Consider the following 25,669-nt stretch of genomic DNA (forward strand, 5'->3'; position numbering starts at 1 on the left):
AGGGGTCCCTGGGGGTGTTTGGGGGATCCTTGGAGGGGTCATTTGGGGGGGGGAGGGGGGGGGGTTGGGGTCACTGAGGGGTCCCAAGGGTGTCACCCATGGGTGGGGGTCTCTGGGTGTGTCTGACCCCTCCCCCCATTGCTGGTGAAGCACGAGGGGCTCCCATTGATGGGGGGGTCCCTGGGGGGTTCCCATGGGTGGGGAGGGGTCTCTGGGGTTCCCATGGGTGGGTGGGGGTCTCGGAGCCCCCCTGACCCCCCCATTTTCCATCCCCAGCCTCGAACGGCCCCGCGGTGCTGGTGAAGCGCGAGGGGTTCCCATTGATGGGGGGGTCCCTGAGGGGGTTCCCATGGGTGGGGAGGGGTCTCTGGGGTTCCCATGGGTGGGTGGGGGTCTCGGAGCCCCCCTGACCCCCCCGTTTTCCCCCCCTCAGCCTCGAACGGCCCCGCGGTGCTGGTGAAGCGCGAGGGGCTCCCATTGATGGGGGGGTCCCTGAGGGGGTTCCCATGGGTGGGGAGGGATCTCTGGGGGTCCCATGGGTGGGGAGGGGTCTCTGGGGTTCCCATGGGTGGGTGGGGGTCCCAGACGCCCCCTGACCCCCCCGTTTTCCCCCCCTCAGCCTCGAACGGCCCCGCGGTGCTGGTGAAGCGCGAGGGGCTCCCATTGATGGGGGGGTCCCTGAGGGGGTTCCCATGGGTGCGGGGGGGTCTCTGGGGGTCCCATGGGTGGGGAGGGGTCTCTGGGGGTTCCCATGGGTGGGTGGGGGTCTCGGAGCCCCCCCTGACCACCCCATTTTCCATCCCCAGCCTCGAACGGCCCCGCGGTGCTGGTGAAGCGCGAGGCGGAGGCGCTGGAGCAGCAGCGCAAGGAGCCCCGGGGGGGGGAGGTGATTTGCATCGACGACTGAGGGGGGGCGGGGCCTGGGGGGGCCCCGCCCCTCCCCGACCCCCCCAAACCCCTCCCCAACCCCCCCCCCCCACCAACCCCCCCCGCCCCCCGAGAGCCCGGCGGGGTGGGGGAGGGGCAGCGCGCGGGGTGGGGGCGGGGCTATAAATACGGAATTCTATAAATATGGATTTATGGGGGGGGAGGGGCGGGGCGGGGGGCGGGGCGCTCCCACCCCTCCCCCCTCCTCCCCTTCCCCCCCCCCCCCACACCGGGCTCGGGCTCGTGATTGGACGGCAGCGAACGAATAAACCCCGGAAACGGCCCTGGCCACGCCCCCCGCCTGCGCCGCGGCCACGCCCCCGGGAAAATGGGGCGTGGTTAATGTGGGGTGGGCGTGGTTAGTGGTGGGTGGGCGTGGCTATCATGGGGTGGGTGTGGTTTGCATTGAGGTGGGCGTGGATAATGTGGGGATGCGTGGCTACAGTGGGGTGGGCGTGGCTACTATAGGAGTGGGTGTGGCTAATGTGTAGTGGGCGTGGTTATCATTGGGGTGGGTGTGGCTACTGGGGATGGGCGTGGCAACTGTGGGGATGGACATAGCCATCGTGGGGGTGGGCGTGGCTAGTGTGGGGATGAGCATCGTGGGGGTAGGCGTGGCTACCATCAGGATGGGCGTGGCCACCATGGCAGTGGTCACGTGGGGCTGGTGGCTACCAGGACTTCGGGTTTGGCCACTGGTGGGGTGGGCGTGGCTCCCGATGAGTGGGCGTGGCTATCGTGGGGGTGGGTGCGGCCACATTTGGGGTGGGCGTGGCTATCGTGGGGGTGGGTGTGGCCACCATGGACTGCTCGGCTTGTGCCCATCATGGCGGTGGCCGGGGGGGGTGAGGGAAGTTCCCATTTTTTGAAGCCCTTTTGCGCCGTTTTGCCCAAATTTGGGCGTTTTGGGAGTGCGGGGGCGGAGCTGGAGCACTGAGGGACGATAGAGAGGGGCGCTGGAGGACTGAGCGACACTTCCGGGTCTGCGGAAGAACAATAGAGAGGAGCGGTGGAAGAATGAGCGGAACTTCCGGTTTAACGGAGGAAACCATAGAGAGAACGCGGGAGGACTGAGCACCACTTCTGGTCCGCTGAACCATAGAGTTCAACCACGTGATCCCGCAGCCCGCTCTGATTGGTGACCGCGTCCGTGACGAGCGGCTCTCTTAACCAATGAGGAGGCGGGGCGGGCACTGAGGGCGGGGGTCACGTGACCGGAACAGGAAGCGGGAGCGTCGCTATGGTGAGAACTGGGCAGGGGAACTGGGAATGGACTGGGAGGGACTGGGAATGGACTGGGGGGCTCCTGAGGGGTCAATGGGGGGAGGCTCGGGGTGTTACTGGTGCTTACTGGGACGCCAGCGGCCCGTACTGCTTTGTACTGGTTCATACTGGTCCATACTGGTTTATACTGGAGCGGATCCTGAGGGTCACTGGCCCGAACCAGCCCGTAATGGTTCACGGTGGTCGGTAGCGCTCTGCACTAGTTTATACTGGTTTATACTGGTTCATACTGGTTTATACTGGTTTATACTCGTTTATACTGGTTCATACTGGTTCATACTGGTTTGTGCTGGTCGCAGACGGCGGCGCTGACGCAGGGGCTGGAGCGGGTGCCGGCCCAGGCCGGGTACCTCGTCATCAGCGACGGCGCCGTGCTGGCGGTGAGGGACCCCAAAAATGGGGGGGAAAAATCAGGGGAGGAAGGAGGAAAAAATTGGGGAAGGGTCCCTAAAAATGGGGGGGAAAAAAACCTGGGGCGGGGTCCCTAAAAATTGGGGAGGGGCACCCAAAAATTGGGGGGAGGAGGATCCAAAAACATGGGGGAAAAAATTGGGGAGGGAGTCCCTGAAATTGGGGGAAAAAATGGAGAATGGGGGTGGAAAAACTAAAGGGGAGGGGTTCCCAAAAATTGGGGAAGGGGGACCCAAAAAATGGGGGAGAAACTGGGGGAGTCCAACTTGTTTTGGGGTCTTAATATTGGGGAAGGGGGGAGCAGAAAATTGGGGGCAAGGGTCCCTAAAAATTGGGGGAGGGGGATTCAAAAAAATGGGGGAAAAAATTGGGGAGGGGTCCCTAAAAGTTGGGGGCAAGGGGAGCAGAAAATTGGGGGAGGGTCCCTAAAAATGGGGGGAAAAACTGGGGGAAAAGGGAGGAGAAAATTTGGGGGAGGGATCCCTAAAAATTGGGGGTTCCCAGGTGGTTTTTGGGGCATTTTTTGGGGATTTTGCCCTTCTGGGCTCCCCCAGTTGTTTTGGGATTTTCCCCTGAAAATTCCCAAAAAATTCTGGGGGATCACCAAGAATTTTGGGAATTTTTGGGGGATCCCCAGCTCCTTTTTTAGGGGTTCCCAGCTGCTTTTTGGGGTGATTTTGCTGCATTCCGGTGCCAGTTTTTGGGGGGATTTTTTCCCCTCTGGGTTCCCCTAATATTTTTGGGATTTTCCCCTGGGAACTCCCGAAAAATTTTTTGGGATCCTCAAAAATTTAGGGAATTTTTAGGGGTTCTCAGGTCATTTTTTGGGGTGATTTTGCTGCATTTTGGGCTGATTTTGCTGCATTTCGGTGCCATTTTTTGGGGGGATTTTTCCCCTCTGGGTTCCCCTAAATTTTTGGGGATTTTCCCCTGAGAGTTCCCAACCATTTTGGGGTTCCCCAAACGTGGAATTTTTGCCTGCCCAGTCCTCGGGGGACCTGGAGAACGACGAGCACACGGCCACGGTGCTGCAGGGCCTGGTGGCCACGGCCCTGGGGCTGCGCCTGCCCCGCGGCCACGAGCCGCCCTTCCGCCGCCTCTCGGGTGAGAAACGGCCCCAAAATGCCCCAAAATAGCCCCAAAATGGCCCCAAAATGTCCCCATAGCCATGAGCCGCCCTTCCGCCGCCTCTCGGGTGAGAAACGGCCCCAAAATGCCCCAAAATAGCCCCAAAATGGCCCCAAAATGTCCCCATAGCCATGAGCCGCCCTTCTGCCGCCTCTCGGGTGAGAAACGGCCCCAAAAACGCCAAAAAAGGCCCCAAAATGACCCTAAAAGACCCCACAGCCATGAGCCGCCCTTCTGCCCCCTCTCAGGTGAGAAACGGCCCCAAAACCGCCAAAAATTGACCCAAAATGGCCCCAAAATGTCCATAAATGGCCCCACGGCCACAAGCCGCCCTTCTGCTGCCTCTCGGGTGAGAAACGGCCCCAAAAACGCCAAAAAAGGCCCCAAAATGGCCCTAAATGTACCCAAAATAGCCCTAAATGTCCCCACATGGTCCCAAGGTGATCCTAAATTGCCTCCAAATGTCCCCCAAAATGTCCCAAAGGGCTCAAAATGGCCCCAGGTGTCCCCAAAGTGTCCCCAAAAGTCCCCAGATGGACTCAAATGACCCCAAAATGGTCCCAAAGGGCTCGAAACGGCCCCAAACCGGTTCCAAAATGTCCCTAAATCTCCTTGAATGTCCCCAAAATGTCCTCAAATGGCCCCACAGGGAGGGGTGGCCCTGTCCCCATTGTCCCCATTGTCCCCGTTGTCCCCAGTGGTGTTTGGCGAGCACTCCCTCCCTGTCACTGTCCCTGATGGCTCTGGGGACACCGGGGATGGCTCTGGGGACACTGAGGACACCGAGGGTGGCCCTGGGGACACCGAGGGTGGCCCTGTCCCCATTGTCCCCGTTGTCCCCAGTGGTGTTTGGCGAGCACTCCCTCCCTGTCACTGTCCCTGATGGCTCTGGGGACACCGGGGTGGCTCTGGGGACACTGGGGGTGGCTCTGGGGACACCGAGGGTGGCCCTGTCCCCATTGTCCCCGTTGTCCCCAGTGGTGTTTGGCGAGCACTCCCTCCCTGTCACTGTCCCTGATGGCTCTGGGGACACCGGGGTGGCTCTGGGGACACTGAGGACACCGAGGGTGGCCCTGGGGACACCGGGGGTGGCTCTGGGGACACCGGGGGTGGCCCTGTCCCCATTGTCCCCGTTGTCCCCAGTGGTGTTTGGCGAGCACTCCCTCCTCGTCACCGTCTCGGGACAGAAACTCTTCGTGGTCAAGCGCCACCACCACGTCCAGGAGCCGGTGGCCGTGTGAGAAATGTCCCCAAAGGTCCCCAAAGCGTCCCCAGAGGAGGTGGTGGCACCGCCGCCCTGTCCCCCTTCCCGCTGTCCCCAAAGTGTCCCCAGATCCCCCCCGTGGGGACAATAAACGGCGTCCGAGGGCGGCTTCGGTGCTTTGTGACCTCCTTGGGGACACCCGGGTGGCATCGGGTGACAGCCAGGCCACCCCTGGGGACATCCAGGTGACACCAGGTGACATCCAGGTCTCTTTATTGGCAATAAATAACAGGGACAGAGGTGCCACCCTTGTCCCCAGTGTCCCCAACCCGGGGGTGGCACTGCAGGCCCCTCCCCTCTCCCCCCACTTTGGCTCGGGGACACTTCCCCGATGTCCCCAAATGTCCCCAGAATCCCAAACGCGGGCACGGCTCCAGGCCGTGTCCCCAAAGTGTCCCCAAGGTGTCCCCTCCATGGCACGTGGCAGTGGCAGCGACCCCCCCACATTGTCCCCAATGTCCCCAAAGTGTCCCCAAGGCTCTGGGGGTGGCTCTGTCCCCTTGGTCCCCGTCCCTGGCACACTGGGGACACCGAGGGTGGCTCTGTCCCCATTGTCCCCAATGTCCTGAAGATGGCACTGGGGGTGGCCCTGTCCCCTTGGTCCCTGTCCCCAATGTCCCCAAGGCCCTGAGGCTCTGGGGACACCAGGGGTGGCCTTGTCCCCATTGTCCCCCTGTCCCCACTGTCTCAGAGCCGTCCCTGCCACTCTGGCCATGTCCCCATGCTGTCCCCTCGCTGTCCCCCATTGTCCCCATGCTGTCCCCACATTGTCCTGTCCATGTCCCTCACTGTCCCCCATTGTCCCCATGCTGTCCCCCTGTTGTGCCCCTGCTGTCCCCTCATTGTCCCCACCCTGTTCCCCATTGTCCCCCTACTGCCCCCACGCTGTCCCTCACTGTCCCCACTGTTCCACGTTGTCCCCTCACTGTCCCCTAGCTGTCCCCCAATGCTGTCCCTGCTGTCCCCACACTGTCCCCCTGCTATCCCTTCATTGTCCCCCTTGTTGTCCCCTCACTCTCCCCACATTGTCCCCTCATTGTCCCCCATGCTGTCCCCATTGTGCCCCTGCTGTCCCCCTGCTATCCCCACCCTGTCCCCTCATTGTCCCCCCGTTGTCCCCTCGTTGTCCCCTCGCTGTCACTTGACGGGTGGCACCACGAGCACCTTGCACTCCCTCTTGGCGATCTTGTCCAGGGCCAGCACGGCTTTGTCACCTGCGGGCAGGTACAGGGGCCGGCCCACGGGGGACCCCACCGGGGGGGTGATGGCCCTGCGCTCCATCACGCTGCCGGACCTGGGGACAGGAGTGTCACCTGTGTCACCTCAGTGTCACCTACAGTGTCCCTGTAACAGCCCCAGTGTCCCTGTGTCACCCCGGGGTGATGGCCCTGCGCTCCATCACGCTGCCGGACCTGGGGACACCAGTGTCACCTCAGTGTCCCTGTGTCACCTCAGTGTCCCTGTGTCAGTTACAGTGTCCCTGTAACAGCCCCAGTGTCACCTGTGTCACCTCAGTGTCACCCCCCAGTGTCCCTGCGTCACATCCCAGTCCCTCCCAGTACCCTCAATGTCCCTCCCAGTGCTCCCCCAATCTCTCCCAGTGCCCCGAAACCCCCTCCCAGTCCCTCCCAGTCCCTCCCAGTCCCCTCCCAGTCCCTCCCAGTCCCTCCCAGTCCCTCCCAGTCCCCTCCCAGTCCCTCCCAGTCCCCTCCCAGTCCCTCCCAGTGCCCCAAAACCCCATCCCAGTCCCTTCCCAGTCCCTCCCAGTCCCTCCAAACCTTATCCCAGTCCCTCCCAGCACCCCAAACCCCATCCCAGTCCCTCCCAGTCCCTCCCAGTGCCCCCAACCCTTAGCCCAGTCCCTCCCAGCACCCCAAACCTTATCCCAGTCCCTCCCAGCACCCCAAACCTTATCCCAGTCCCTCCCAGTGCCCCCAAACCTTATCCCAGTCCCTCCAAACCTTATCCCAGTCCCTCCCAGCACCCCAAACCTTATCCCAGTCCCTCCCAGTGCCCCCAAACCTTATCCCAGTCCCTCCAAACGTTATCCCAGTCCCTCCAAACCTTATCCCAGTCCCTCCCAGTGCCCCCAAACCTTATCCCAGTCCCCTCCCAGTGCCTCCCAGTCCCTCCCAGTACCTCATGAGGTGGCTGCGCGCCGGCTGCTGGTGGGAGAAGGACTGGGAGCGGCCCAGGCCGGCCACGAGCTCGCGCACGGCCGGGGAGCTGGGGCTGCTCTTGCGCGACACCGGGCGCGCCTCGGGCGGGGCGCTGCTGACGCTGGCCGTGAACTGCAGCTTCAGCTTCATGTGCTGCGACAGCTGGGACACACTGGGGTTACTGGGAGGCACTGGGAGACACTGGGAGGCACTGGGAGGGACTGGGAGAGACTGGGAGGGACTGGGAGGGACTGGGAGGGACTGGGAGTTACCGGGAGTTACAGGGAGCCATTGGGAGGGAGCACTGGGGGAGCTTTGGGGAGGATCTGGGGGCACTGGGAGGGGATTTGGGGGCACTGGGAAGGACTGGGCGGGCACTGGGAGGGCACTGGGATATACTGGGAGTTACTGGGAGGGAGTTCTGGGATACTGGGAGTTACTAGGCTGGGATTTTAGGGGCACTGGGAGGCACTGGGAGACACTGGGAAGGACTGGGAAACACTGGGAGTTACTGGGAGAGACTGGGAGCCATTGGGAGGGAGCACGGGGGGAGCTTTGGGGATGATTTGGGGCACTGGGAGGGCACTAGGAGGGACTGAGAAGGCACTGGGAGACACTGGGAGGCACTGGGAGGGACTGGGAGGCACTGGGAGACACTGGGAGTTACTGGGAGTTACAGGGAGCCATTGGGAGGGAGCACTGGGGGAGCTTTGGGGAGGATTTGGGGCACTGGGAGGGGATTTGGGGGCACTGGGATATACTGGGAGTTACTGGGAGGGAGTTCTGGGATACTGGGAGTTACTGGGCTGGGATTTTAGGGGCACTGGGAGGCACTGGGAGGAACTGGGAGAGACTGGGAGGGAGTTTAGGGGCACTGGGAGGGACTGGGAGGGACTGGGAGGGTGACACAGGTGGCACTGGGAGCACTGGAGTGACACAGGTGACACTGAGGGTGACACAGGTGACACAGGGGTGGCACTGACCTCGAAGAGCCCGGCCCGCAGTGCCTGGAATGGGGATACTGGGGATACTGGGGATACTGGGAACACTGGGAATGGGATAACGATGGGGATAACAGGGACGGGGGTGGCACTGGTGGCACGGGGGTGACAGAGGTGACACCGAGGGTGACACAGGTGACACTGAGGGTGACACAGGGGTGGCACTGACCTCGAAGAGCCCGGCCCGCAGTGCCTGGAACGGGGATACTGGGGATACTGGGGATACTGGGGATACTGGGAATGGGGTAACGATGGGGATAACGGGGCTGGGGGTGGCACTGGGGTGACACAGGTGACACAGGTGACACTGAGGGTGACACAGGTGACACCGAGGGTGACACAGGTGACACTGAGGGTGGCACTGACCTCGAAGAGCCCGGCCCGCAGTGCCTGGAATGGGGATACTGGGGATACTGGGGATACTGGGAATGGGATAACGATGGGGATAACGGGGCCGGGGGTGGCACTGGGGTGACACAGGTGACACAGGTGACACCGAGGGTGACACAGGTGACACCGAGGGTGACACTGACCTCGAAGAGCCCGGCCCGCAGTGCCTGGAAGGCCACCCGGAAGGTGCGGGCGCTGCCCTTGCGGGAGTAGCCCAGGTTGGTCAGGGGCGTGTGGCAAACGACCGAGTCCAGGGAGCCCCGGGAGCGGCCTGAGCGCGGAACGTTCCGGAAAGGCAGCGACGGACGGGGGGTTTAAGGGGGATTTTTGGGGGGTTTTTGGGGGATTTTTTGGGGGATTTTTGGGGGGAATTTTTAGGATTTTTTGGGGGATTTTTGGGGATTTTTTTTGGAATTTTTTGGGATTTTTTTTGGAATTTTTTTGATTTTTAGGGGAATTTTTTGGGGATTTTTTGGGGGATTTTTGGGGATTTCTGGGGGCTTGTTTGGGGGATTTGGGGGGATTTTTTTGGGAATTTTGGGGATTTTTGGGGGGATTTTTTTTTTTTGGGGGGATTTTTTTGGGGAATTTTTGGGGAATTTTTTTTTAATTTTTTGGGAAATTTTGGGGATTTTTTGGGGGATTTTGGGGGATTTTTGAGAGAAGTTTTTTGGGAATTTTTGGGAACTTTTTTGGGGATTTTTTTGGGAATTTTTTGGGGATTTTTTGGGGGGATTTTTTGGGATTTTGGGGGGATTTTTTGGGGGATTGTTTGGGAATTTTTAGGGAATTTTTTGGGATTTTTGGGGGATTTTTTGGGATTTTTTGGGGGGATTTTGGGGATTTTTTGGGGGATTTTTTGGGATTTTGGGGGATTGTTTGTGGGACTTTTTGGGGAAGTTTTTTGGGAATTTTGGGAAAATTTTTTTAGGGATTTTTTGGGGATTTTTTGGGATTTTGGGGGGATTTTTTGGGGGAATTTTTGGAGATTTTTTGGGGAATTTTTTGAGGGATTTTTTGGGGATTTTTTGGGAGTTTTTAGGAGTTGGGGTTCTCTCCTTGTCCCCATGTCCCCTCCCCGTCCCTTTGTCCCCTCCTTGTCCCCTTTATCCCCATCTCCCTTTTATCCCCCAAGTGTCCCCAATGTCCCCCTGGGTGTCCCCAATGTCCCCGAGTGTCCTCAATCCCCTAAAAGTCCCCAAGTGTCCTCAATGTCCCCAAACCCCCAAGTGTCCCCAATATCCCCCATGTCCCCAATCCTCCCAGTGTCCCCAATGCCCCAAATGTCCCCAAGTGTCCCCAATCCCTCCAATGTCCCCAAATCCCCCCAGTGTCCCCAATGTCCCCAAGTGTTCCCAGTCCCCCCAACATTCCCAATGTCCCCAACATCCCCAATCCCCCCAATGTCCCCAAGTGTCCCAGGTGTCCCGACCAGCCTGACAGGCAGGAAGTCCTGCAGGTCCCCAATGTCCCCAAATCCCCCCAATGTCCCCATTGTCCCCAATGTCCCCAGCGTCCCCAATCCCCCCAACATCCCCAACGTCCCCAATGCCCCAAATGTCCCCAAGTGTCCCCAATCCCTCCAATGTCCCCAAATCCCCCCAGTGTCCTTGATGTCCCCAGTGTCCCCAACACCCCCAATCCCCCCAATGTCCCAATGTCCCCAAATCCCCCCAGTGTCCCCAATCCCCCCAGCATCCCCCATCCCCCCAGTGTCCCCAATGTCCCCAATGCCCCCAATGTCCCCAAGTGTCCCCAAGTGTCCCCACCGGCGGTGGCCTCAGGTGTTCAGACCACCCTGACAGCCAGGAAGTCCTGCAGGTCCCCAATGTCCCCAAATCCCTCCAACGTCCCCAATCCCCCCAACGTCCCCAAGTGTCCCCAACGTCCCCAAGTGTCCCCAAGTGTCCCCACCGGCGGTGGCCTCGGGTGTCCAGACCAGCCGGACGGCCAGGAAGTCCTGCAGGTCCCCAATGTCCCCAAATCCCCCCAATGTCCCCATTGTCCCCAATGTCCCCAGCGTCCCCAATCCCCCCAGTGTTCCCAATGTCCCCAGTGTCCCCAACACCCCCAATCCCCCCAATGTCCCAATGTCCCCAAATGTTCCCAGTCCTCCCAACATTCCCAATGTCCCCAACGTCCCCAATGTCCCCAATGTCCCCAAGTGTCCCAGGTGTCCCGACCAGCCTGACAGGCAGGAAGTCCTGCAGGTCCCCAATGTCCCCAAATGTCCCCAATGTCCCCAGTCCTCCCAACATCCCCAATCCTCCCAATGTCCCCAAATGTCCCCAGTCCTCCCAACATTCCCAATGTCCCCAATGTCCCCACCGGCGGTGGCCTCGGGTGTCCAGACCAGCCGGACGGCCAGGAAGTCCTGCAGGTCGTTGAGCAGGGTGTAGGTGACCGTGAAGCGCTGCAGGGCCACCACCGGGGACTCGCAGGTGGCCGTCATGACAAAGCGCGGCCGCTCCAGACGGATGCTGGGCAGCCTGAGGGGACAGCGGGGACATCGCGGGGACAGTGAGGGGACATCGTGGGGACATCGAGGGGACATCGCGGGGACATCGAGGGGACACCTCTGGGGGAGCTCCAGAGAGCTCCGGGGATGTGGTGGCACTGGGACAATGAGGGGACAGAGGTGGTGGCACATGGAGAGGCCACCAGGAGGGTCTGGAGAGCTTGGAGACATCACGGGGACATCGTGGGGACATTGAGGGGACGCCTCTGGGGGAGCTCCAGAGAGCTTTGGGGACGTGGTGGCACTGGGACAATGAGGGGACAGGAGGTGGTGGCACATTCAGAGGTGGCTCTGGGCAACCAGGAGGGTCTGGAGGGCTTGGGGACATCGTGGGGACATCATGGGGACATCGTGGGGACACCTCTGGGGGAGCTCCAGAGAGCTCTGGGGATGTGGTGGCATTGGGACAATGAGGGGACAGAGGTGGTGGCACATGGAGAGGCCACCAGGAGGGTCTGGAGAGCTTGGGGACATCATGGGGACATCGAGGTGGCATCTTGGGGACAATCCCAGAGAAGATCCAGAGAGCTCTGGGGATGTGGTGGCACTGGGACAATGAGGGGACAGGAGGTGGTGGCACATGGAGAGGCCACCAGGAGGGTCTGGAGGGCTTGGGGACATCACGGGGACATCACGGGGACATCGAGGTGGCATCTTGGGGACAATCCCAGAGAAGATCCAGAGAGCTCTGGGGACGTGGTGGCACTGGGACAATGAGGGGACAGGAGGTGGTGGCACATGCAGAAGAAGCCAGGAGGGTCTGGAGAGCTTGGGGACATCGTGGTGACATCATGGGGACACTGGGGACATGGAGGTGGCATCATGTGACAACCCCACAGGAGCCCCAGTGGGCCACAAGGACGTGGTGGCACTGGGACAGGAGGTGACATGGATGGGACAGGAGGTGGTGGCACATGGAGAGGCCACCAGGAGGGTCTGGAGGGCTTGGGGACACCGGGGACATTGAGGTGACATCTTGGGGACAATCCCAGAGAAGATCCAGAGAACTCTGGGGACGTGGTGGCACTGGGACAATGAGGGGACAGGAGGTGGTGGCACATTCAGAGGTGGCTCTGGGCAACAAGGAAGGTCTGGAGAGCTTGGGGACATCACGGGGACATCACGGGGACATCATGGGGACATCGAGGTGGCATCATGGGAAAGTCCAGAAAGGAGCCAAAGAACGTTGGGAGGATGGAAGGACACGGGGACAACGAGGGGACAACAACGAGGGGACAACAACGAGGGGACAACAATGAGGTGGTGGCACCGCAGGAGGTTCTGGAGGCCTTGGGGACACCGAGGTGACACTGAGGTGACACTGAGGTGACAGGGAGGTGGCACTCACCGGTAGTGGGTGACGATGCTGTTGGTGAACGGCAGCTTCGGCGTCGACCACCGCACCACGGCCACCAGCGGCACCTCCAGGCCCTGCTTGGGGACATCGCTGTCACCGCGGTGTCACCCGCGGTGGCCTCCGTGTCCCCAGCGTCCCCAGGGCCACCGGGGATTGTCACCAAGCCCAGGGACAGCACGGTCAGGGGGGCTTGGTGGCATCTTGGGGGGCTTGGATTGGGTTGGTGGCCTTTGATTGTTGTCCCCAAGGCCACCCAAAGTGTCTCCAACCCCGACTTGGGGACACTTTTGGTGCCACCAAGGTGCCACAAAGCCCCTTGGCCCAGCCTGGTGGCCCTCGATGGTTGTCCCCAAGTGTCCCCAGGTGTCCCCAGGTGTCCCCAACCCCCCCAGAAACTCAACCTGGGGACACTTTCGGTGTCACCAAGGTGGAACAAATCCCCTTGGCCCAGCCTGGTGGCCCTCAATGGTTATCCCCAAGTGTCCCCAGGTGTCCCCAACCCACCAGATACCCCCAAGAATTGTCCCCAACCCCAACTTGGGGACACTTTTGGTGCCACCAAGTGGAACAAAGGCCCTTGGCCCAGCCTGGTGGCCCTGGCTGATGTCCCCAAGTGTCCCCAGGTGTCCCCAGGTGTCCCCAACCCCTCCAGAAACTCAACCTGGGGACACTTTTGGTGCCACCAAGGTGGGACAAAGGCCCTTGGCCCAGTCTGGTGGCCCTTGATCATTGTCCCCAGGTGTCCCCAATGTCCCCAGGTGTCCCCAACCCCCCAAATACCAACAGGGATTGTCCCCAACCCCAACTTGGGGACACTTTTGGTGCCACCAAGGTGGGACAAAGCCCCTTGGCCCATCCTGGTGGCCCTCGATGGTTGTCCCCAGGTGTCCCCAAGGCCCCCCAGGTGTCCCCAACCCCGACTTGGGGACACTTTTGGTGCCACCAAGGTGCCACAAAGCCCCTTGGCCCAGCCTGGTGGCCCTCGGTGGTTGTCCCCAAGTGTCCCCAGGTGTCCCCAACTCCCCCAGAAACTCAACCTGGGGACACTTTCGGTGTCCCAAGGTGCCAGAAAGCCCCTTGGCCCAGCCTGGTGGCCCTCGATGGTTGTCCCCAAGTGTCCCCAGGTGTCCCCAAGGCCCCAAATACCAACAGGGATTGTCCCCAACCCCGACTTGGGGACACTTTTGGTGCCACCAAGTGGAACAAAGCCCCTTGGCCCAGCCTGGTGGCCCTGGCTGATGTCCCCAAGTGTCCCCAAATACCCCCAGAAACTCAACCTGGGGACACTTTTGGTGCCACCAAGGCAGAACAAAGCCCCTTGGCCCAGCCTGGTGGCCCTCAGTCATTGTCCCCAAGTGTCCCCAGGTGTCCCCAACCCCCCAGATACCAACAGGGATTGTCCCCAACCCCAACCTGGGGACACTTTTGGTGCCACCAAGGTGTAACAAATCCCCTTGGCCCAGCCTGGTGTCCCTCGGTCATTGTCCCCAGGTGTCCCCAAGGTGTCCCCAGTGTCCCCTCACCTCCTTGGCGTCGCAGGGCGGCCGCTCGGGCGCCTGCAGCTGGAACAGGAAGTTCTGCTCCTCCAGGGCGCTCAGGGGACACGGCCACCGCGAGTGGCACCCGGGGACGCGGCAGAACGCCCCCACGGGCACCTCCCCCGAGTGGTGGCTGCCAGGGGACAGTGGGGACACTCAGGGGACACTCAGGGGACATGTCACATCCCCAAGGTCCCCACGGTGTCCCCCATGGTCCCCACAGTGTCGCCAAGGTCACAGCATTGTCCCCAAGGTGTCCCCGCATTGTCCCCAAGGTCTCATGGCGTCCCCAAGGTCCCCACATGTCCCCAAGGTCCCCACGGTGTCCCCCATGGTCCCCACATTGTCCCCAAGGTGTCCCCATGTTGTCCTGAAGGTCCTCAGGGTGTCCCCAAGGTCCTCATGGTGTCCCCAAGGTCCCCGCATTGTCCCCGGGGTTCTCATAATGTCCCCAAGGCCCCCGCATTGTCCCCAGGGTTCTCATAATGTCCCCAAGGTCCCCACATTGTCCCCCATGGTCCCCACAGTGTCGCCAAAGTGACAGCATTGTCCCCAAGGTGTCCCCGCATTGTCCTCAGTGTCCTCATGGCATCCCCAAGGTCCCCACATTGTCCCCAAGGTCACAGCATTGTCCCCACATGTCCCCAAGGTCCCTGCATTGTCCCCAAGGTGACAGCATTGTCCCCAAGGTGTCCCCATGTTGTCCTGAAGGTCCTCAGGGTGTCCCCAGTGTCCTCATGGCATCCCCAAGGTCCCCACATGTCCCCAAGGTCACAGCATTGTCCCCAGGGTTCTCATAATGTCCCCAAGGTCCCCACGGTGTCCCCCATGGTCCCCACATTGTCGCCAAGGTCACAGCATTGTCCCCAAGGTGTCCCCACGTTGTCCTGAAGGTTCTCACGGTGTCCCCAGTGTCCCCACATTGTCCCCAAGGTCCTCACGGTGTCCCCAGGGTTCTCATAATGTCCCCAAGGTCCCCACATTGTCCCCAAGGTCCCCATGGTGTCCCCAGGGTTCTCATAATGTCCCCAAGGTTCTCCTAATGTCCCCAAGGTCCCCACATTGTCCCCAGGGTTCTCATAATGTCCCCAAGGCCCCCACATTGTCCCCAAGGTGTCCCCACAGTGTCGCCACTGTCCTCACGGTGTCCCCAAGGTCCCCACATGTCCCCAGGGTCCTCATGGTGTCCCCAGGGTTCTCATAATGTCCCCAAGGTGTCCCCACATTGTCCCCAGTGTCCTCATGGCATCCCCAAGGTCCTCACGTTGTTCCCAAGGTCTCCATTTTGTCTCCAAAGTCCTCATGGTGTCCCCAAGAGCGCTACACTGTCCCCAAGGTCTCCACATTGTCCCCAAGGTCACAGCATTGTCCCCAGGTGCCCCCACATTGTCCCCAAGGTGTCCCCACGTCTCCCCAAGGTGTCCTCAGTGTCCCCACAGTACCCCCAGGTGTCCCCAAGCTGACTCCATAGTGCCCCCAGCTGTCCCCAGGTGTCCCCAGGCTGTCCTAGGTGACAACAATGTCCCCCAGGTGTCCCCAGGTCTCCCCACATTGTCCTCAGCTGTCCCCAGGTGTCCTCCAGGTGTCCCCACCTTGTCCCCAAGTGTCCCCAAGGTGTCCCCAGGCTCACCAGACGTCGTCCACGAGCAGCACGGAGCCGTCGGGCATCACGGGCAGGTAACTGGCATTGAAATTGGGCAGCACCTGCACGTCCCAGAGGGACAGCTCCTCCTGGGAACTGCCATTGAGCACTGGGGACATTGGGGACATCGGGGACATTGGGGACATCCAGGGGATTGGGGACAATGGGGACATTGGGGACATTGGGGACATCCAGGGGATTGGGGACATTGGGGGCATTGAGCAGCACCTGCACGTCCCACAGGGACAGCTCCTCCTGGGAACTGCCATTGAGCACTGGGGACAGTGGGGACATCATTGGGGACATCATTGGGGACATTGGGGACATCCAGGGGATTGGGGACATCGGGGACATCCAGGGGATTGGGGACATTGGGGACATTGGGCAGCACCTGCACGTCCCACAGGGACAGCTCCTCCTGGGAACTGCCATTGAGCACTGGGGACAGTGGGGACATCATTGGGGACATCAGGGACATGCAGAGCATTGGGGACATCCAGGGGATTGGGGACAATGGGGACATCCAGGGGATTGGGGACAATGGGGACATTGGGCAGCACCTGCACGTCCCAGAGGGACAGCTCCTCCTGGGAACTGCCATTGAGCACTGGGGACAGTGGGGACATTGGGGACATTGGGGACATCAGGGACATCCAGGGGATTGGGGACATGGGGCAGCACCTGCACGTCCCACAGGGACAGCTCCTCCTGGGAGCTGCCATTGAGCACTGGGGACATTGGGGACATCATTGGGGACATCAGGGACATTGGGGACATCCAGGGGATTGGGGACATGCAGGGGATTGGGGACAATGGGGACATGCAGGGGATTGGGGACATTGGGGACACCCAGGGGATTGGGGACATTGGGGGCATTGGGCAGCACCTGCACGTCCCACAGGGACAGCTCCTCCTGGGAACTGCCATTGAGCACTGGGGACAGTGGGGACACCATTGGGGACATTGGGGACATCCAGGGGATTGGGGCCATTTGGGACATCCAGGGCATTGGGGACATTGGGGACACTGGGGCCATTTGGGACATTGGGGACATCCAGGGGGCTGGGGGCATTGGGGACATCATTGGGGACACTGGGGACATTTGCGGGGTTGGGGACATCATTGAGGACATTGGGGACATCACGGACATGCAGGGCATTGAGGACATTGTGGGGATTGGGGACATCAGGGACAATTGGGGACACCGGGGGTCATCAGGGACATCAGGGGTGACCCTCCCCCCTTTTCCCCCCCCACCCTCTTTGTCCCCAACCCCCCCCAATGTCCCCAACCCCCCCGATGTCCCCAGGTGTCCCCAGGTGTCCCCAGGTGTCACCTTTGAGCACGGTCAGGTACTTTCCGGACACGGTCACCTGGCGGCAGCGGACACGGGGCGGTGGCAGCACCGTCAGCAGCGTGGACACTGTGGGGACACCAGGGGACACTTGGGGACACCAGGGGACACTTGGGGACAGCCAGCCAGGGCCACCGGGCTGGGCCAAGGGGCTTTGTCCCACCTTGGTGGCACCAGAAGTGTCCCCAGATTGGGGTTGGGGACAATCCTTGGGGGTCCCTGAGGGAATGGGGTGGCTTTGGGCAGGGGACACTTGGGGGACACCAGAGGAGGGGAGGTGACACCTTGGGGACATTTGGGGACCTCAGCTTGTGCCTTGAAGGCTCCCTGGGGACACTCAGGGGACACTCGGGGGTGGCACCATGGGGGAGGTGACACTTGGGGACACTCAGGGGACACTTGGGGACGCTAGAGGAGGGGAGGTGACACCTTGGGGACATTTGGGGACCTCACCTTGTGCCTTGAAGGCTCCATGGGGACACCTGGGGGTGGCACCATGGGGGAGGTGACACTTGGGGACACTCAGGGGACACTTGGGGACATTTGGGGACCTCACCTTGTGCCTTGAAGGCTCCATGGAGATACCTGGGGGTGGCAGCACTGGGGAAGGGACACTTGGGGACACCAGAGGAGGGGAGGTGACACCTTGGGGACACTTGGGGACATTTGGGGACCTCACCTTGTGCCTTGAAGGCTCCATAGGGACACTCAGGGAACACCTGGGGGTGGCACCATGGGGGACGTGACACTTTGGGGACACTCAGGGGACACTTGGGGACACCAGAGGAGGGGAGGTGACACCTTGGGGACATTTGGGGACCTCACTTTGTGCCTTGAAGGCTCCCTGGGGACACTCAGGGGACACTCGGGGGTGGCACCATGGGGGAGGTGACACTTGGGGACACTCAGGGGACACTTGGGGACGCTAGAGGAGGGGAGGTGACACCTTGGGGACACTTGGGGACATTTGGGGACCTCACCTTGTGCCTTGAAGGCTCCATAGGGACACTCAGGGGACACTTGGGGGTGGCACCATGGGGGAGGTGACACTTGGGGACACTCAGGGGACACTCGGGGATGCCAGAGGAGGGCAGGTGACACTTTGGGGACACTTGGGGACATTTGGGGGACCTCACCTTGTGCCTTGAAGGCTCCATGGAGATACCTGGGGGTGGCAGCACTGGGGAAGGGACACTTGGGGACACCAGAGGAGGGGAGGTGACACTTTGGGGACACTCAGGGACACCAGAGGAGGGGAGGTGACACCTTGGGGACATTTGGGGACCTCACCTTGTGCCTTGAAGGCTCCGTGCTGCTGCCGGAACACCTGGCCGGGGGCGCGGCCCTGGAGCAGCCTCAGGTACCCCCCTGGCCCTGTCCCTGTCGTTGTCACCTGGCCTGGCCCTGTCCCTGTCACCTGGCCTGGCTCTGGCCCTGGCCCTGTCCCCTCCTGCAGCTCCGGCGGCTCCGTGTCCCGCTGCCACACGGTCACCACGATCTGGGGACACCACGGGGACACCACGGGGTCACCAAAGCGTCCCCAAGGTGTCCCCTAAGGTCCCTTCCCCATCCCATTCCCAATGTCCCCAAAGTGTCCCCTAAGGTCCCTTCCCCATCCCATTCCCGATGTCCCCAAAGTGTCCCCAAGGCCCCTCCCATTCCCAAGTGTCCCCAAGGTCCCTCCCAATCCCATTCCTGATGTCCCCAAGATGTCCCCAAAGTGTCCCCAATGTGTCCCCAAGGTGTCCTCCAAGTCCCTCCCCATCCCATTCCCAATGTCCCCTCATTGTCCCCAAGGCCCCTCCCATTCCCAAATGTCCCCAAGGTGTCCCCAAGGTCCCCAAGGTGTCCTCCAAGTCCCTCCCAATCCCATTCCCGATGTCCCCAATGTCCCCAAGGCCCATCCCATTCCCAATGTCCCCAAGGTGTCCCCAAGGTCCCTCCCCGTCCCATTCCCAATGTCCCCAGGTGTCCCCAAGGTGTCCCTAAGGTCCCTTCCCCATCCCATTCCTGATGTCCCCTCATTGTCCCCAAGGTCCCTCCCAATCCCATTCCTGATGTCCCCAAGATGTCCCCAAAGTGTCCCCAAGATGTCCCCAAAGTATCCCCAAGGTGTCCTCCAAGTCCCTCCCCATCCCATTCCCGATGTCCCCAAGGTGTCCCCAAAGTGTCCCCAAGGCCCCTCCCAATCCCACTCCTGATGTCCCCAAAGTGTCCCCAAAGTGTCCCCAAGGTGTCCTCCAAGTCCCTCCCCATCCCATTCCCGATGTCCCCAAGGTGTCCCCAAGGTGTCCCCAAGGTGTCCCCAAAATGTCCATCCTCAGTGTCCCAAATGTCCCCAAGGTCCCTCCCCATCCCATTCTCAAGTGTCCCCAACGTGTCCCCAACGTCCCCAAGGCCCATCCCATTCCCAATGTCCCCGACGTGTCCCCAAAGTGTCCCAAATATGTCCCCACATTGTCCCCAAAAATGTCCCCTGAGTCCCTCCCCGTCCCATTCCTGTTGTCCCCAATGTCCCCAAAGTCCCCTCATTGTCCCCAAGGCCCCTCCCATTCTCAATGTCCCCATTGTCCCCAAAGTGTCCCCAGGGTGTCTCCAATGGCCCCAAAGTCTCTCCCCCTCCCACTCCCAATGTCCCCAAGATGTCCCCAAGATGTCCCCAGTTGTCTCCGAGGTGTCCTCAAAGTCCCCATCCCATTCCCACTGTCCCAAAGTGTCCCCAAAATGTCCCCAAAGTGTCCCCAAGGCGTCCTCCAAGTCCCTCCCCATCCCATTCCCAATGTCCCCAAGGTGTCCCCAATGTCCCCAAGGCCCATCCCATTCCCAATGTCCCCAAATGTCCCCAAATGTCCCCAAATGTCCCCACCTTGGCCTTGGCGGTGCCGGGCGGGAGCCGGTCCAGGGCCACGGTGAGGGGGAAAATGACCTCGTCCTGAGAGATGATGGGATCATCCACAGGGAGCTGGGAAAATGGGGAAAAAAACAGGGAAATTGGGAAAAAACAGGGAAAAATGGGAAAAAAATGGGAAAAAATGGGAAAAAATGGGGAAAAATGGGAAAAATGGGGGAAAAAATGGGGAAAAAATGGGGAAATGACCTCGTCCTGAGAGATGATGGGATCGTCCACAGGGAGCTGGGAAAATGGGGAGAAAAACAGGGAAATTGGGAAAAATGGGGAAAAAAGGGAAAAAAATGGGAAAAAATGGGTAAAAAAATGGGAAAAAATGGGGAAAAACGGGGAAAAAATGGGGAAAATCAATGGAGAAATGACCTCGTCCTGAGAGATGATGGGATCATCCACAGGGAGCTGGGAAAATGGGGAGAAAAACAGGGAAATTGGGAAAAAACAGCGAAAAATGGGGAAAAATGGGAAAAAATGGGGAAAAATGGGGGAAAACGGGGAAAAAATGGGGAAAAACAAGGAAAAAATGGGGAAAATCAATGGGGAAATGACCTCGTCCTGAGAGATGATGGGATCGTCCACAGGGAGCTGGGAAATGGGGAGAAAAACAGGGAAATTGGGAAAAAACAGGGAAAAATGGGAAAAAAAGGGGGAAAAATGGGGAAAAAATGGGGAAAATCAATGGGGAAATGACCTCGTCTTGAGAGATGATGGGATCGTCCACAGGGAGCTGGGAAAATGGGGAGAAAAACAGGGAAATTGGGAAAAATGGGGAAAAATGGGAAAAAAATGGGAAAAAATGGGAAAAAATGGGGAAAAATGGGGAAAAATGGGGAAAAACAGGGAAAAAATGGGGAAAATCAATGGGGAAATGACCTCGTCCTGAGAGATGATGGGATCATCCACAGGGAGCTGGGAAAATGGGGAGAAAAACAGGGAAATTGGGAAAAATGGGGAAAAATGGGAAAAAAAGGGAAAAAATGGGGAAAAACAGGGAAAAAATGGGGAAAATCAATGGGGAAATGACCTCATCTTGAGAGATGATGGGATCGTCCACGGGGAGCTGGGAAAATGGGGAGAAAAACAGGGAAATTGGGAAAAAACAGGGAAAAAATGGGAAAAAATAGGAAAAAATGGGAAAAAATGGGAAAAATGGGGAAAAATGGGAAAAAATGGGGGAAAAATGGGGAAAAAATGGGGAAAATCAATGGGGAAAAGATCTCGTCCTGAGAGATGATGGGATCATCCACAGGGAGCTGGGAAAATGGGGAGAAAAACAGGGAAATTGGGAAAAAACAGGGAAAAATGGGAAAAAAATGGGGAAAAAATGGGGAAAAATGGGGAAAAACGGGGAAAAAATGGGGAAAAACAAGGAAAAAATGGGGAAAATCAATGGGGAAATGACCTCGTCCTGAGAGATAATGGGATCATCCACAGGGAGCTGGAAAATGGGGAGAAAAACAGGGAAATTGGGAAAAATGGGAAAAAATGGGAAAAAATGGGAAAAAATGGGGGAAAATGGGAAAAATGGGAAAAAATGGGGAAAAAATGGGGAAAAAATTGGGAAAAAATAGGGGAAAATTGGGAAAATCAACGGGGAAATGAGGTCGTCCTGAGAGATGATGGGATCGTCCACAGGGAGCTGGGAAAATGGGGAGAAAAACAGGGAAATTGGGAAAAAACAGGGAAAAATGGGAAAAAAAGGGGAAAAATGGGAAAAAATGGGGAAAAATGGGGAAAAATGGGGGAAAATGGGAAAAATCAATGGGGAAATGACCTCGTCCTGAGAGATGATGGGATCATCCACAGGGAGCTGGGAAAATGGGGAAAAAATGGGAAAAAATGGGAAAAATGGGAAAAAATGGGAAAAATGGGAAAAAATGGGAAAAAATAGGGGAAAATGGGGAAAAAATGGGGAAAATCAATGGGGAAATGACCTCGTCCTGAGAGATGATGGGATCATCCACAGGGAGCTGGGAAAATGGGGAAAAAACAGGGAAATTGGGAAAAATGGGAAAAAATGGGAAAAAAAGGGGAAAAAAATGGGGAAAAACAGGGAAAAAATGGGGGAAAATGGGGAAAATCAATGGAGAAATGACCTCATCTTGAGAGATGATGGGATCGTCCACAGGGAGCTGGGAAAACGGGGAAAAAAACAGGGAAATTGGGAAAAATGGGAAAAAATGGGAAAAAAATGGGAAAAAATGGGGAAAAATGGGAAAAATCAATGGGAAAATGACCTTGTCTTGAGAGATGATGGGATCGTCCACGGGGAGCTGGAGAAAATGGGTGAAAATGGGAAAAAATGGAGAAAAAATGGGAAAAAATTGGGAAAATCAGGAAAAAATGTGGAAAACCCAAGCAAAGTGGGAAAAATCATGAAAAAATGGGAGGAAATGGGAAAAAATGGGAAAAAAATGGGAAAATGGGAAAATCCAAGGAAAAATGGGAAAATCACAAGAAAAAAATGGGAAAAACAGTGGGGAAATGGGGGGAAAATGGGAAAACCCCAGGAAAAATGGGAAAAACCCACGAAAAAAGGGAAAAACCTCGGAAAAGTGGGAAAAACCTCGGAAAAATGGGAAAAAGGGGGGAAAATGGGGGGAAAATGGGAAAACCTCAGGAAAACCTCAGGAAAAATCCAGGAAAAATGGGAAAAAAGGGGGAAAATGGGAAAACCCCAGGAAAAATGGGGAAAACCCCAGGAAAAATGGGAATAATCCAGGAAAAAATGGGAAAAACCTTGGAAAAACGGGAATAAGGGGGAAAAATGGGAAAACCCCAGGAAAAATGGGGAAAACCTTGGAAAAATGGGAAAAAGGGGGGAAAATGGGAAAAACCCAGGAAAAATAGGAAAACCCCAGGAAAAATTGGAAAAACAGGAAAAAATTGGGGAAAATGGGAAAAACCCGAGGAAAAATGGGAAAATCCAAGAAAAAAGTGGGAAAAAGTGGGAAAATGGGAAAAACCCGAGGAAAAATGGGAAAAATCCAGAAAAAATGGGAAAAAAACAGGAAAAATGGGAAAACCCCAGGAAAATGGGAAAAATGGGGAAAATCCAAAGAAAAACGGGGAAAACCCAGGGAAAAAAATGGGAAAAAAATGGGGAAAAAACGAGGAAAAATGGGAAAATCCAAGAAAAAAGTGGGAAAAAGTGGGAAAAAGAGGGAAAATTGGAAAAAACGAGGAAAAATGGGAAAAATCCAGGAAAATTGGGAAAACCTTGGAAAAATGGGAAAAAGGGGGGAAAATGGGAAAAACCCAGGAAAAATGGGAAAAAGGGGGGGAAATGGGAAAACCCCAGGAAAAACGGGGAAAATCCAGGAAAAATGGGAAAACCCCAGGAAAAATGGGAAAAAAGGGGGAAAATGGGAAAAACCCAGGAAAAATGGGGAAAACGGGGAAAATCCAAAGAAAAACGGGGAAAACCCAGGGAAAACGGGAAAAAAAAATGGGGAAAAAAGGGGAAAAACGGGGAAAACCCAGGAAAAACGAGGAATAAATGGGAAAGCCAGGGAAAACCCGGGAAACCCCCAGGAAAAGCGGAGCCCCAGCAGCCCCAGGGAACCCGGAATTCCAGAAGGTTCCGGCGCTCACCCCCGCCCCGGCGCTGCCCGCGGGGCCCCGCGAGTGCGTGAGCAGCGCGCGGCACTCCCGGAACAGCGGCGGCGGCTGCCGGGAATCCTCGGCATGGCCGAAATTCCCCAAATCGCCCGGGTTATCGGCGGAATTCTCCTCGTCCTCATCGCGGGCCCGGCTGTCGCCGCTGGTGACGGTGGCGAGCGCCGAGAGCGAGGCCGCGAGCTGGGCCCAGGGGGCGGGGCTTCGTGTGGAGTGGGCGGGGCTTCGTGTGGAGTGGGCGGGGCTTCGCTCGGGGTTGGCGGGAGTTGCCTCAGGGTTTCTGTCGGGGTTTTTGTCGGGGTTTTTGTCGGGGTTTTTGTCGGGATTTCGGTCGGGATTTCGGTCGGGGTTTCTGTCGGGGTTTGCGGGGTTCTTGCGCAGCACCAGAAGGAAGCGAACGGTCTCGCCCAGGTACAGGTGGTTCCGGCGAGGGAGGGCGCGGTAACCGGAGGAATCTCCCGCCAAAAATTCCCGCGGAGGGAAGGGGACGGCGGGGAAGTACATGGAGTAATCGCACTGGGATTCCATGGGGAAAAACTGGGGGGGGAATGGGGGGGATTCTAGGGGGAAATAGGGGAAATTCTAGGGGGAAAATGGGGAAAAAATGGGGGGAATAAGAGGGGAAATGGGGGAAATTCTAGGGGGAAAATGGGGGAAATTCTAGGGGAAAATGGGGAAAAATGGGGGGAAATGGGGGAAATAATGGGGGAAATTCTAGGGGGAAATGGGGGAAATTCTAGGGGAAAATGGGGGGAATAAATGGGGGGAATAGGAGGGGAAATAATGGGGGAAATTCTAGGGGAAATTCTAGGGGGAAATGGGGGGAATAGGAGGGGAAACGGGGGAAATTCTATGGGAAATTCTAGGGGGAAATGGGGGAAAAATGGGGGGAATAGGAGGGGAAATGGGGGAAATTCTAAGGGGAAATGGGGGAAATAATGAGGGAAATAATGGGGGAAATTCTAGGGGAAAATGGGTGAAATTCTAGGGGGAAATGGGGGAAATAATGGGGGAAAATTCTAGGGGGAAAATGGGGGAAATTCTAGGGGGAAAATGGGGGAAAATTCTAGGGGGAAATGGGGAAAAATGGGGGGAATAAATGGGGGAAATAGGAGGGGAAATGGGGGAAATAATGGGGGGAAAATGGGGGGAATAATGAGGGAAAAATGGGGGGAATAATGAGGGAAATAGGAGGGGAAAAATGGGGGGAAAATGGAAGAAATTCTAGGGGGAAATTCTAGGGGGAAATGGGGGAAATAATGGGGGAAATAGGAGGGGAAATGGGGAAAATAATGAGGGAAATAGGAGGGGAAATAGGAGGGGAAATGGGGGAAATTCTAGGGGGAAATGGGGGAAAAATGGGGGGAATAGGAGGGGAAATGGGAAAGAATGGGGGAAAGAAAGGGAAAAAGTGGAGGAAAAAAAAGAGAAAAAATTGGAAAAATAATGGAAAGAAAATGGGGACGATAATGGGGAAAATAGGAGGGGAAATGGGAAAATAATGGGGAAGTAGGAGGAAAAATTGAGGGAAAAAAAGGAAAAATTGAGAAAAGAATGGGGAAAACAAATAGGAGGAAAAATAATGGGGAAAATAGGCAGGAAAATGGGGGGAAAAATGGGGAAAATGGAGAAAAGAATGGGGAAAACTAGGAGGGAAAATAGGGAAAACTGGGAGGGAAAATTGGGGGGAAAATTGGGAAAAATAGGAAAAACGAGGGGAAATGGGAATGAAACGGACAAAGAAATGGGGGAAAAGGGAAATTAAGGAAGAAAATTAGGGGAAAGGGAAAAAGATTGGATAAATGGAAAAATATGAGGGAAAATTTGGGAAAATTGAGAAAAAAAAAAGGAGGAAAAATGGGGAAAATATCTGGGGATTGAGAGGTTAAATCCTGAGGGAATTTCAGGAATATTGGGGGGAAAATGAGGGAAAAATATGGGGGAGAAAGGTGGGGATGGAGGGATTAAATCCTGTCAGAATTTTCGGAATTTTGGGGTTAAATCCTGGCAGAATTTCGGGATTTTTTTGGAATTTTGGAGGGATTAAATCGCAGGAATTTTGGGCGTTAAATCCCGAGGAAATGTCGGGAATTTGGGGGGTTGGGGGGGTTCAATCCAGAGGGAATTGCGGGAATTTTGGGGGTTTAAATCCCGGTGGAATTCCGGGAATATT

The 25,669-nt window shown here is 57.5% G+C and overlaps 3 protein-coding genes across 15 annotated transcripts in view; 2 read left to right on the top strand and 1 right to left on the bottom strand.

Annotated features, from left to right (window-relative positions):
• The window catches only part of CHD3 (chromodomain helicase DNA binding protein 3), a 50,959-nt gene extending 49,749 nt beyond the window's left edge, over positions 1–1,210 (top strand). For all 3 annotated transcript variants that reach the window (XM_077193085.1, XM_077193086.1, XM_077193087.1), the window contains one exon: positions 807–1,210. In XM_077193085.1, coding sequence (XP_077049200.1) covers positions 807–907 — 101 coding nt within the window. In that variant the 3' untranslated portion in view covers positions 908–1,210. The remainder of the gene's footprint in view (positions 1–806) is intronic.
• A 574-nt stretch (positions 1,211–1,784) lies between these two features.
• LAMTOR4 (late endosomal/lysosomal adaptor, MAPK and MTOR activator 4) lies at positions 1,785–5,121 on the top strand. 5 transcript variants are annotated; one of them, XM_077193071.1, is made up of 4 exons: positions 1,785–2,170; positions 2,511–2,591; positions 3,558–3,726; positions 4,449–4,795. In XM_077193071.1, the coding sequence occupies exons 1-4, from the start codon at positions 2,168–2,170 to the stop codon at positions 4,631–4,633; spliced, it is 438 nt and encodes a 145-aa protein (XP_077049186.1). In that variant the 5' UTR covers positions 1,785–2,167; the 3' UTR covers positions 4,634–4,795. The 5 variants fall into 5 exon arrangements, 4 of the variants coding, with proteins under 4 accessions (XP_077049186.1, XP_077049188.1, XP_077049187.1 ...); XR_013185959.1 differs by lacking the exon at positions 4,449–4,795 and adding an exon at positions 4,894–5,121 and having other exon boundaries at positions 1,787–2,170; positions 3,558–3,817; XM_077193073.1 differs by lacking the exon at positions 4,449–4,795 and adding an exon at positions 4,894–5,121 and having other exon boundaries at positions 2,017–2,170.
• A 975-nt stretch (positions 5,122–6,096) lies between these two features.
• Positions 6,097–24,164, bottom strand: TRAPPC14 (trafficking protein particle complex subunit 14). 7 transcript variants are annotated; one of them, XM_077192917.1, is made up of 12 exons: positions 23,473–24,162; positions 19,840–19,935; positions 18,264–18,471; positions 16,956–17,042; positions 15,608–15,728; positions 13,963–14,110; positions 12,431–12,513; positions 10,893–11,053; positions 8,708–8,835; positions 8,157–8,367; positions 7,154–7,335; positions 6,097–6,308 (listed from the first exon to the last, which is right to left on the bottom strand). In XM_077192917.1, exons 1-12 carry the CDS (start codon positions 24,022–24,024, stop codon positions 6,225–6,227), a joined length of 2,061 nt encoding a protein of 686 aa, XP_077049032.1. In that variant the 5' UTR covers positions 24,025–24,162; the 3' UTR covers positions 6,097–6,224. The 7 variants fall into 7 exon arrangements, with proteins under 7 accessions (XP_077049032.1, XP_077049033.1, XP_077049034.1 ...); XM_077192918.1 differs by lacking the exon at positions 8,157–8,367 and having other exon boundaries at positions 6,098–6,308; positions 23,473–24,157; XM_077192919.1 differs by lacking the exons at positions 6,097–6,308; positions 8,157–8,367 and adding an exon at positions 6,353–6,426 and having other exon boundaries at positions 23,473–24,159.
• Positions 24,165–25,669: the final 1,505 nt, after the last annotated feature.

The sequence above is a fragment of the Agelaius phoeniceus genome, chromosome 36 (assembly GCF_051311805.1).
Source record: "Agelaius phoeniceus isolate bAgePho1 chromosome 36, bAgePho1.hap1, whole genome shotgun sequence".
Classification (NCBI taxonomy): Eukaryota; Metazoa; Chordata; class Aves; order Passeriformes; family Icteridae; genus Agelaius; species Agelaius phoeniceus.

Bases quoted from the DNA above. Each gene is read 5' to 3' on its own strand.
- LAMTOR4 (XM_077193071.1), top strand. The intron at 2,592-3,557 runs GTGAGGGACCCC...TTTTCCCCTGAG, and splicing joins GCGACGGCGCCGTGCTGGCG to AGTTCCCAACCATTTTGGGG. The intron at 3,727-4,448 runs GTGAGAAACGGC...CGTTGTCCCCAG, and splicing joins GCCCTTCCGCCGCCTCTCGG to TGGTGTTTGGCGAGCACTCC.
- TRAPPC14 (XM_077192917.1), bottom strand. From the start codon at position 24,024: ATGGAATCCCAGTGCGATTACTCCATGTACTTCCCCGCCGTCCCCTTC. The intron at 14,111-15,607 runs GTGAGCCTGGGG...GTCCCCTGGCAG, and splicing joins CTGCTCGTGGACGACGTCTG to CCACCACTCGGGGGAGGTGC. The intron at 7,336-8,156 runs GTCAGTGCCACC...AGTGTGTCCCAG, and splicing joins TGCGGGCCGGGCTCTTCGAG to CTGTCGCAGCACATGAAGCT.